Here is a 12,255-nt window from a genome sequence, read left to right as displayed (position 1 = left end):
TGTAAACGTGTACGTGTGACGTTCGGCGCCGCTTTCCCGTAAGCCTAAAAGTTTGACGATGGTGTTTGGAATGTCGAGCGTGATTCCACCGACTATCCAAACACCATTGTCAAACTTTTAGGCTTACGGGAAAGCGGCGCCGAACGTCACACGTACACGTTTAAACGTTTAAAACGTGCGCCTCAACCTCTCTAATTAAATACTTTTTATTTGAAAAAAATTATTGTTTCTCCTTTATGAATACAACTAATGTGTAAAATAAATAAAAAAACAATGTGTTTCAATAGATCATACATCTCAAAACAATAGAAATAATGACATAAAATTCAAATTTGATTAAAGCCAACAAAAAAAATCAAATTCCTTGAATTTACATACTAAGACACAACTTATTATAAATGAGTTATAACTGAAAGAAAATATATTTCTGAAAGGAAAAATAAAAAGAACTAGAGGAAGAAGAATCAGATGGTTTTCAAAATGTGACAGGTTAGCCTGGTAGAAAATACAGTAAACACTCACTAATTTTAACTAATTATTATACAGTGTTGTTCAGATTAATAGGGTTATAAATAAAGAAAAAAGAACTGCAGATAAATACATTATATTTTTATATTTTTTTTCATGCTAAATTTGATGCATACATTTTTCTTAAAATGTGATGCATATTAATTTTATAAATTCATTGTGTTTTAAAAAATATTTTGAAGTTTCATTTGTTTTTGGCTGGAACATTTAAAAACATATTGAGAAAAACTGATTCAGAATAAGCATGTGAATTTAGAAATAGCCATCAAAGTGACCATGATGGCTATTTCTCCAGTAACTGATTGTAAAGGTAATTGTTTTTTTGGTATAACGTTTATGTCAATCCTTTAGAGGCCTCAATACACTGCATGGCTGAACTGATTACGGAAAAAACAGAAAAAAAGATGGAATCTGCTGTACAGCATGAGATAACATCAATCTCTTTAATTGTGATGTCTTTGTGGTTATTTTAATCTTTTAATATAAGTTTTATATATATTTTACTTTGTTATCTTTATAAAAACACCAACTGAAGAGGGACTCTGAAACAGTTCGAAATGCATTTTGGGTGTATTGTATATGTTTTAGATTCATCATTTATTCTTTTGTAAACTTAAATTTTTTGTAATGTCATATTCACTGGTGTGATAAGCCCAAAAATTTAAGTAACTGGTTAGGTTATCACAAAAAGTTAACCTAAGAGAATCCAGATCAACATGAGGATCCTCTTTGACTTTAGTGCTCAGAGTAAAAAAGTTAAATATTATATTTTAACTCTTATCAAATACAGGGAGCATGCTTTTACTTCATATAACAAGCTGCTACAAAACTTATGCCACACTGTGTTAAAGCCATCAAGCTTGTGATAAAGAGAAGTTATTAAGTATTTTTCTTTCTTTTTTCAACAAAACTTCACAGATATCTACAGAATCATGTGTGTACAGTGTAAAACTTCAAATGCTCATAACAGCATCACCTATGGGGAAACTAATAGCACTATTTTATGGTTTACCTGATATAGTACAAATTTTGTCAGGAGTTTTTCTTAGGATGCAAATTTCTTGAGATATTCATGCATATTAAGTAAATGGTGCACCATGTATATATGATAAATTATAAATTGTATTGTAATTTATTGTAATTAGTGTATAATTATAAAAAATTTATAATTAAATACCAACATTTATTTATTGTGACATCATCATAATGCCAGGCTGCAATTTTTAATAATTTTTAATTTAATTTAAAATATATACTCTCCACCTCAAATTAGTAGTGGCTTGTCCCTGTACATCATACTTTTCCTTTAACAATAAAGTCGTGCTGGTCATCTATCTAACACCGTTCAGAGGGAAATTTTTGAATTAAAATAATATGACTTTCAGTTTGCATCAGAAGTGTCATATATAGTTAATTGGGGCCTGCTGCCCCAAAGCTTCCATATCTGGTCTCCTCTTTCATTTATTTAACTCCGTTCTCAAGATTAAGGAAAGACAGACAAATGGATGGACTATAGTGGGAATTTATAGGTTACAATTTTTTCAAACAAAAAGTAATAAAACAACATCTACAATTATTCATAACAGTTTTTATTGAAGTATATAGAAAAACTCTTTCTAGAAAACAACACTTAAAAAAGAAAACATTGTGATCATTCTACTAGAATGACAGCTAATGAATGCAATAAATATTTTTAAATGATTTTTCATTTAAAAATATTTATTACATTCATTAATCCTAATAATTTCTAAATATATGTTTTGTGTAATATTGTAATATATAAAATATCTTATCTCTTTTCAATCACATTAAATACAGGGTGGACCAAAAAGAATATATGTATTTCAAACTGATATATTTAATAAACTGTAAGACATACAACTATGGAACTTGGGACACATATTTATGAAACTCTCTAGTTTAGATTACAGGTGTTCAATATGTCCTCCACCAGCGACACGAACGGTCCGGGCGGGAGTTCCGTCCGGGTGTCCGGGAACCGGGGTCCGGGCGGGAGTTCGGTCCGGGCTTCATAACTAACCTGCGTCTCAAAACACGCCAAACTGTTGTTTTAGGCAGCTGCAATTCCCGACTGGCACGACGTGTTGATTTTGAAGGGCTACGTTGGTAAGCAGCTTGAATCCGTGCGACATTTTCTTCAGATACACGAGGTCGGCCAGGACTCTTTCCTTTACATACACAACCTGTGTCAACAAACTGACGGTACCATCTGCGAATGTTCCATCCATTCGGAGGATCAATTTCGTACCTCAACCGGAAACGTCTTTGCACTGTAATCACGGAATTACACTTCGCAAGCTCAAGAATACAAAAGCTTTTGTGCTGTGGCATAGCCATTTTACAACAACTGTGAATACGTCATTGTAACCAAGCACAACTGACATCTGGGGACAAACTAGACAATGCACTCATTCCTCCGATACCCACAGCACACCGCTACTATCGATAGTTTAATAAATATATCAGTTTGAAATACGTATATTCTTTTTGGTCCACCCTGTATTTTATTTTTTTGACAATTTAAAATACATCAAAATAACTTTTAATAATTTATATAACAAAATTTTATTATTATATTATTATTATTTTATTCTTTATTACAAAATATTTAAGAGGTAATGCCATCTAGGCAAACTAAGCCTCCCCTGTAAACAACAAAAAGTATATGTTGTTTTAAATTTTTTTATAAGTAGTTAACTTTATCTTCAAAAACATAGTTTATATCATCGTGACATTCCAATTTTCAACACTGACTAAGCCTTGATCTCAATGTTCGGTAAAAGTCGTTCCTTTTTTCAACGTTGAAGTGGCACTGTTATCAATGCTGACTCGACACACTCAGCACTCAACAGATATGTTGACTGCTATTTTCCAATGAATTATGGGTAATTGGTAGGACATTTGAATGAAATCGATCTTGCTGAGAATGGAGTTATGGGAACTAAGCATTTCATACTTGAGTTGGAACGTCATTGATGACGTCAAATTGTTGGTTTCAACACTCAACACTTGTGTTGAAAATTGGAATGTCCCATTTATAAATTATTTATTTTGAAGAATAAAATTTTAATTTCTAAATGTTTTTGTTAAAACTTTTACAGATCAAAACATGTAGAATTAAAAAACATTTAAAATATTGTAATTATAATTTGAAGAAAATGACTGAATTTTTAAAACAAAACATATAATGAGTATAATGAGATTAAAATTACAATTAATTAGATCAAGTAATACCTCAAATGTAAAGAAGTCAAAGTTAAGAAAAAAAAATTATAAAATCCAAATTTCTTAAAAGAGATTTTAAAGAGGAAACAAAAAAGTTGTAAAGATTTAAGTTAAAGGACTTTTTAAAAATAACCTAAAAAAACTAATATAGAGTACATCAAATCTCTCAACTTTCCCTGTATGATAAATCCTACATTTGTAATGTGCATGGCAAAATTAATCACTTTTAACTGTCGTTTTTGAATGCATTTAAGGTTTAAACTTCTCTCAGCTTTTGACAAATCTTTTGAAAAAACTGGTCCTGAGTAAAGTCACAAGGAAATATATTTTTAGTTTAATATTAACACATAAAAAGACGTATATAATGTCATATGCTGAGGTATTAACACATAAAAAGACGTATATAATGTCATATTCTGAGGTACTAACACATAAAAAGACATATATAATGTCATATNTTATATTATTATTATTTTATTCTTTATTACAAAATATTTAAGAGGTAATGCCATCTAGGCAAACTAAGCCTCCCCTGTAAACAACAAAAAGTATATGTTGTTTTAAATTTTTTTATAAGTAGTTAACTTTATCTTCAAAAACATAGTTTATATCATCGTGACATTCCAATTTTCAACACTGACTAAGCCTTGATCTCAATGTTCGGTAAAAGTCGTTCCTTTTTTCAACGTTGAAGTGGCACTGTTATCAATGCTGACTCGACACACTCAGCACTCAACAGATATGTTGACTGCTATTTTCCAATGAATTATGGGTAATTGGTAGGACATTTGAATGAAATCGATCTTGCTGAGAATGGAGTTATGGGAACTAAGCATTTCATACTTGAGTTGGAACGTCATTGATGACGTCAAATTGTTGGTTTCAACACTCAACACTTGTGTTGAAAATTGGAATGTCCCATTTATAAATTATTTATTTTGAAGAATAAAATTTTAATTTCTAAATGTTTTTGTTAAAACTTTTACAGATCAAAACATGTAGAATTAAAAAACATTTAAAATATTGTAATTATAATTTGAAGAAAATGACTGAATTTTTAAAACAAAACATATAATGAGTATAATGAGATTAAAATTACAATTAATTAGATCAAGTAATACCTCAAATGTAAAGAAGTCAAAGTTAAGAAAAAAAAATTATAAAATCCAAATTTCTTAAAAGAGATTTTAAAGAGGAAACAAAAAAGTTGTAAAGATTTAAGTTAAAGGACTTTTTAAAAATAACCTAAAAAAACTAATATAGAGTACATCAAATCTCTCAACTTTCCCTGTATGATAAATCCTACATTTGTAATGTGCATGGCAAAATTAATCACTTTTAACTGTCGTTTTTGAATGCATTTAAGGTTTAAACTTCTCTCAGCTTTTGACAAATCTTTTGAAAAAACTGGTCCTGAGTAAAGTCACAAGGAAATATATTTTTAGTTTAATATTAACACATAAAAAGACGTATATAATGTCATATGCTGAGGTATTAACACATAAAAAGACGTATATAATGTCATATTCTGAGGTACTAACACATAAAAAGACATATATAATGTCATATGCTGAGGTATTAACACATAAAAAGACTTATATAATGTCATATTCTGAGGTACTAACACATAAAAAGACATATATAATGTCATATTCTGAGGTATTAACACATAAAAAGATGTATATAATGTCATATTCTGAGGTACTAACACATAAAAAGACATATATAATGTCATATGCTGAGGTATTAACACATAAAAAGACTTATATAATGTCATATTCTGAGGTACTAACACATAAAAAGACATATATAATGTCATATTCTGAGGTATTAACACATAAAAAGATGTATATAATGTCATATTCTGAGGTACTAACACATAAAAAGACATATATAATGTCATATGCTGAGGTATTAACACATAAAAAGACTTATATAATGTCATATTCTGAGGTACTAACACATAAAAAGACATATATAATGTCATATTCTGAGGTATTAACACATAAAAAGATGTATATAATGTCATATTCTGAGGTACTAACACATAAAAAGACATATATAATGTCATATGCTGAGGTATTAACACATAAAAAGACTTATATAATGTCATATTCTGAGGTACTAACACATAAAAAGACATATATAATGTCATATTCTGAGGTATTAACACATAAAAAGATGTATATAATGTCATATTCTGAGGTACTAACACATAAAAAGACATATATAATGTCATATGCTGAGGTATTAACACATAAAAAGACTTATATAATGTCATATTCTGAGGTACTAACACATAAAAAGACATATATAATGTCATATTCTGAGGTATTAACACATAAAAAGATGTATATAATGTCATATTCTGAGGTACTAACACATAAAAAGACATATATAATGTCATATGCTGAGGTATTAACACATAAAAAGACTTATATAATGTCATATTCTGAGGTACTAACACATAAAAAGACATATATAATGTCATATTCTGAGGTATTAACACATAAAAAGATGTATATAATGTCATATTCTGAGGTACTAACACATAAAAAGACATATATAATGTCATATGCTGAGGTATTAACACATAAAAAGACTTATATAATGTCATATTCTGAGGTACTAACACATAAAAAGACATATATAATGTCATATTCTGAGGTATTAACACATAAAAAGATGTATATAATGTCATATTCTGAGGTACTAACACATAAAAAGACATATATAATGTCATATGCTGAGGTATTAACACATAAAAAGACTTATATAATGTCATATTCTGAGGTACTAACACATAAAAAGACATATATAATGTCATATTCTGAGGTATTAACACATAAAAAGATGTATATAATGTCATATTCTGAGGTACTAACACATAAAAAGACATATATAATGTCATATGCTGAGGTATTAACACATAAAAAGACTTATATAATGTCATATTCTGAGGTACTAACACATAAAAAGACATATATAATGTCATATTCTGAGGTATTAACACATAAAAAGATGTATATAATGTCATATTCTGAGGTACTAACACATAAAAAGACATATATAATGTCATATGCTGAGGTATTAACACATAAAAAGACTTATATAANCAGGGTCGGAGGTAAGTAGTTCGGCTGCTCATCCACTATTGGTCCAGACTCTATCAATCTTCTCGCGAAACGACGTTATAGGAGGTACGTTATACGAAAGTTTCTACAATTTTTTCGCTACGTTATAGGAATTGTCGTTATAGGAACGTACGTTATAGGGGGGTCAACTGTATATATTTTTAACATTTAATTTTTTTTAAACAGATTTTATAGTTTATTGTTTTACAGATAACAATAATTTTAAGTGATTTTTAATTTACCAAGCTTCAGTTGTTTTGAAGTTTTAAGAAGTTTTTTAAAACTCTGGAATATTTTACATTGATAAAAAAAGTTACTTTAGTCACTTAATATTTAATTTTTATAGTTTTAATGCAATTATTCTATTTTAATTCATACTTTGTTTTTAAATCATACTTTATGATGTATAAAATCTGTAACTGTGACACTCTCCCAGGTAAATTTGTTTATTTTAATTTTTTTTAAATTTCATATATATTTAGTGTCTCAGCATATGACATTATATAGATCTTTTATATGTTAATATTAAAAATTAAAAATATATTTGTGACTTTACTCAGGACCAGTTTTTTAAAAGATTTGTCAACAGCTGAAGAGAGGTTTAGACCCGAAATGCATACAAAAACGACAATTCAAAGTGATTAATTTTGCCATGCACATATCTTGTTTGATAAATTCTACATTTGTCAAGTTGTGAGATTTAAGAAGTACAACAATTAAACAGGACAAGAAACTTTGAACACAAGAGAAAATAAATCATACTCAAGATTGAAAGAATGTAAGACTGCAATCAGAAGAGATTATTAATGACAAAATTAACAGAAGTATTAGGTAAGAATATAATATTAAAAAGATGAGACAAATATAAAGGCAATGAATGTACCGAGAAAATTTTAGGATAGGGATCTTGCATATTTAATGAAAAACATTTATAAAAACTAATAATAGTGAAGAAGCAAAAGTTGAGAATATTTATGAAACTGACTCTATGAAAGAGATTTCAGTAGATATAAGCATCAAGATAAATAGGCATTTTAAAATGCCATTTTCATAATAACGACATTTTAAAAAAATTTCCATTGTGTTTTATTCCATTAACTGTCATTTAAGGCACTTAAAATATATTGAAGAGTGGTAAAATGTTAAATTAGCATTAAAAATATGAAATCTTTCTAAATGTATAGCCTATAAACAGATGTTTTGGAAATTGTAAAATTTTGAAAACTTTTAAAAATATGGAATTATATTTCAATATATTCTATCAAATATTAAAAAAAAGTCAATTTTAATTAAATTGCCTAATTATTAATCAAACTGTCTCTGTCTTTATCAATTTATATACAGTTTGATTAAACCGTATATAAAACTAAAATGCTAATTACCTTTTGATTACTCAATATCTTCCTGATTAACAGCATTAAATCACTGCCATTTATCTTTTGTTGATTACATACATCATTGAATATATGTAACATATTTTCTTTTTCACTTCCTTCAAATTCAACATCAAGGTGTTCCAATAATAATTCTAAAGCTGCAACTAAAAAATATTAAAACATTACATTAAAATTAAATAAAACTAAATAAAAAAAATGATATAAAACTATATTAAATTCTTCATTATACAAGATGCTTTTAAAGTGACTATTATGATGACATTACATCTATTTTAAAAATGTTTGAATTGGCATAATGGTATGCACATTGTTATATGAATTCATGTCTATGAAAATGCATTCAAGTTATAAGGTCTATTTTTTTCTAGGGGAAAGGAACAGGTAGCAACATGTGGTTTTTTTTAAAAGAAGTAGACACTGTTTGTGGTTGCATAACAGAGGATAGCACTGTACAGCACACAGAACTCTAGCAGCAGCAGTTCAAGTGAAAAGCATTTTTGATACACGTAATCATTTGTTTCCTGCTCTTGTGTAAAGTGACACCCACTGAAATTCATTGCTAGTTGAGTGACACATACAGTGATGGTGTCATGGATGTGAAAAATGTGCGTTTGTGGGTGCAACAGCTCAAAGAAGGGTGAACATCATGTGACAACGAACCGAAACATCCATGAACATGCACCAGCCAGTCTGACAACATAATTGTGCATGTGAAGCAAGTTGCTTCAGGTCTGCAATCATGTTGTCATCATGAATTGCTTCCAGCATTGTCAGAAAAACAGCTGAAAAAGGCTGCATGTGTGCTCTTCCATCAAGACAATGCTCCATCTCATTGGACAATGTTAACACAGGAGTTTCTTCGTGAAAACAACTTTGAAGTGGTTTCTCATGCTCCTTACTCACCTGACCTTGCTCATAGCAATTTTTGGCTTTTTTCCAACAATGAAGGACACACTCTACGGTCACATATTTTCCAGCTGTGCTGCTCTAGCATCAGCAATTTTCCAGTTGTCAAAACAGACCTCTAAAGAAGAGTTTGCAGCAGCCATGATGTCATGGCATCAACATTGTGAAAAAAAAGAGAGAGAGAGAGAGAAAGAGAGACCTTAGAACTTGAATGTACCATGTATTTTCATATTAAAATATGCTTTTGTATAATTCCTATTATTTCACAAAATAGATAATCACTTTAGAAACAATTTATTATGAATACATGTAATTATTCAACATCGTACATAAACTAAAAATAGGAATCAAACCTAAATTAGATCCAATTTGAGTTGAAATATCTGTAATTTGTATATTAGGTTGACTCCATAGAAAGATGTTTTTTGGTTCTATTAATTCTGGCAATCTTGAAATTCTTTTCTCCTAAAAAAAATGATTCATATTATAATTTTTGATAATAATAAAGTAATAAGAATATTCATAAAATTAATGGAATTACTGTGTATAAAATGAAATGCCAAGTGAGTTTTATGTACCGTATATAGATAAATGGATTAGATAAAAATTATTGAGAATGCTCTTCAACTTATGATGGATTTCATTTCATTCCAACTACCAGATTGTAACTTATATTTGTTGTATTATACAAGTGATTTGTATCCTGTTAACTTTATACGAACTACTCTCTCTTCATCCTAACAGACTTGTCTTCGCTATCCTGCATCAGCCAAGATTTGTGTCATATACTATATATATATAATCACATTGTGAGTATTAGTATTAATAATAGATAATTGTCCATTTCTATAGTCTGTCAGCAAAAGAGTAGAGATGAGTCAACCTGAGCTGGTTGGAAGGATTTATATTAGATTAAGGGATCTATCTCCTGGAAGTTGAGACATTTATCCTGGAAGTTGAGACATATAATGTTTTTATAATATCTTTATCAAAAATAATTTTATTGTTTTATTTTTTTTTACAAATTTATTACTTATTATTTATTCTAACATTACTCACACATTAATCATATGTCTACTTCCATCCCTTTCATCTAACATAAACCTTTCCAGCTCAGGCTGACTTATGTTTACTCTTTCACTGCAAGTAAAATAATCAACAATCACCTGAAAGATCGGGCTAGAATTTGGCTAATTAATTAAGAGATGGCACCTAATGTCTACTTCTAGTGACAAATTACTTTATATTAATCATTTAATTTGCCAAATTCTAGCGTAATCTTTCAGGTGATCATTGGTTATTTCATTATATACTCATCAGGCTTTAAGATGTTTATTATTTACACTGCAATTATACTATAATATAATTATGTGTATACCAATATTTACTCGCATATAAGATGAGGTTTATATTAATTTTTCACTGCTTCAAAAACTTAGGTCATCCTATATGCACGAGCAAAGGATTTTTTTTGCATTTTTACAATAATAATTTTTGTGAACCATGTATTTGCATCTTTACGGGATGCTCACCCTCTGGTGTTTAAAAACAAAAATATTTTATCTGGGTAATTTCAGTCATTCTTGTGTATTGTCAAGAGTAAAATTGAATAACAATCAGAAAAGCAAAGCTTTTGAATTAAATTCCAAATTGAAATTTCAGAATCACACAAAAGCCTGATATAAGTTTTAATCCATTCCCATGTGAAAACAGACAATTATTTGGAAATCAGAATTTAGAGAAATTCATAAATGTAATCCATGGTGAGTGGATTTGATTGTTAAGAATTGGCAAAAAAGGTTCCCAATTGTCCAGCTTTACATGAACAAATTATATTCATTTTACAATATTTTTCCTTAAAGTTTAAAATTCCAATAATTTTTGCAGGACAATGAGTGAATTTATGTGCATTTGATATTTTATATGATTTAATAAAATAAAATTAGAATTGTATTAATAAATATAATTTTCTTTATATTGATCTTTAAAGTCACACCTCATCCTATATACAAGATCATTTTATATGCAAGTAAATATGGTATACTGTATTATATTATATATATGCACATTGTATATTTATTACAAATTTTTTAGTTTTTTTTGACTAGATGCACTTTCTTCATATTTGCAATTCAGTGATAATAGTTGTAATTTATATTTAACTAGTTTATGTGCCCATTGAATATCAAAAGACTTTTTTTTAAGTAGAAAGTTTCACTATGCATTTTGTTTTCATTAATGCATGCATGAATGTGTTTATTTTGTATTGTTATAGTTATATTTTCAATTATTGGATGTGAAGAAAAATCAAAGAAATACAAAGTTAGAATGACATTTAAAATGAAGCACAACTACATCGCATCACCATATTGAAATATGAAGATCAGACTAAATTTCCTGCATGATGGAATGGAATGCCAGTCTATAATTTTCTGTAAAATAAAGTTAAATGTAGACAAATTTAAATAAGAAACTTTATTTTACAGAAAATTATAGTATATATCTATATATATAAAAATGAATGTATGTGTGTCTGTGTGTCCTTCATGCATTACCACACCATTTGTCCAATTGCCATGAAACTTTGGGAAGTTGTTTAATATACTCCAGCGAAGGTTTGTGGCGTAGTATGATTGCCATAAAGCTTTGGGAAGTTTTTTTAATACACTCCAGCGAAGGTTTCTGGCATTTACCCTAAGATAGATGGCGCGCGTTTACACGAGCATTCGAGCACAGTGTGTTCGATTTATTTCAAATTGTGAAGACCATTTCCCCCCTCCAAAAAATATCTCTATATATGCATTTATTATTTACGATATTTGTTATAATTTTTGTTTAATCACTTTATTTCAACTTTTTTTTGCTAATTACGTAATCGCTTGAACTTTGTTAAAGCCTTAACTGTATCATGAACAACAACCGAAGTTGTAGAAGGAAATTCGCGTATTTTACCGATCTAGGGATCCCCCTTTTCCAAACTTTAATATCAACTCAAAATAATTTAAAAAGACAAATTACAATAAAACGGTTTATTATCCAACTAT

The 12,255-nt window shown here is 28.7% G+C and overlaps 1 protein-coding gene across 1 annotated transcript in view; it reads right to left on the bottom strand.

Annotated features, from left to right (window-relative positions):
* Positions 1 to 12,255, bottom strand: part of LOC111635922 — a 21,226-nt gene that overhangs the window by 2,043 nt on the left and 6,928 nt on the right. Inside the window, exons 5-6 of the mRNA XM_023381060.1 lie at positions 9,565 to 9,676; positions 8,291 to 8,448 (exon numbers count right to left, since the gene is read on the bottom strand). Of these exons, the coding sequence (XP_023236828.1) occupies positions 8,291 to 8,448; positions 9,565 to 9,676 (270 nt within the window). The remainder of the gene's footprint in view (positions 1 to 8,290; positions 8,449 to 9,564; positions 9,677 to 12,255) is intronic.

Source organism: Centruroides sculpturatus, unplaced genomic scaffold (assembly GCF_000671375.1).
Source record: "Centruroides sculpturatus isolate CEXI.00-Female unplaced genomic scaffold, Cexi_2.0 scaffold1063, whole genome shotgun sequence".
NCBI classification, from domain to species: Eukaryota; Metazoa; Arthropoda; class Arachnida; order Scorpiones; family Buthidae; genus Centruroides; species Centruroides sculpturatus.
The sequence above is the reverse complement of the archived record's forward strand: the minus strand, read 5'-3'. Positions and strand labels throughout refer to the sequence as shown.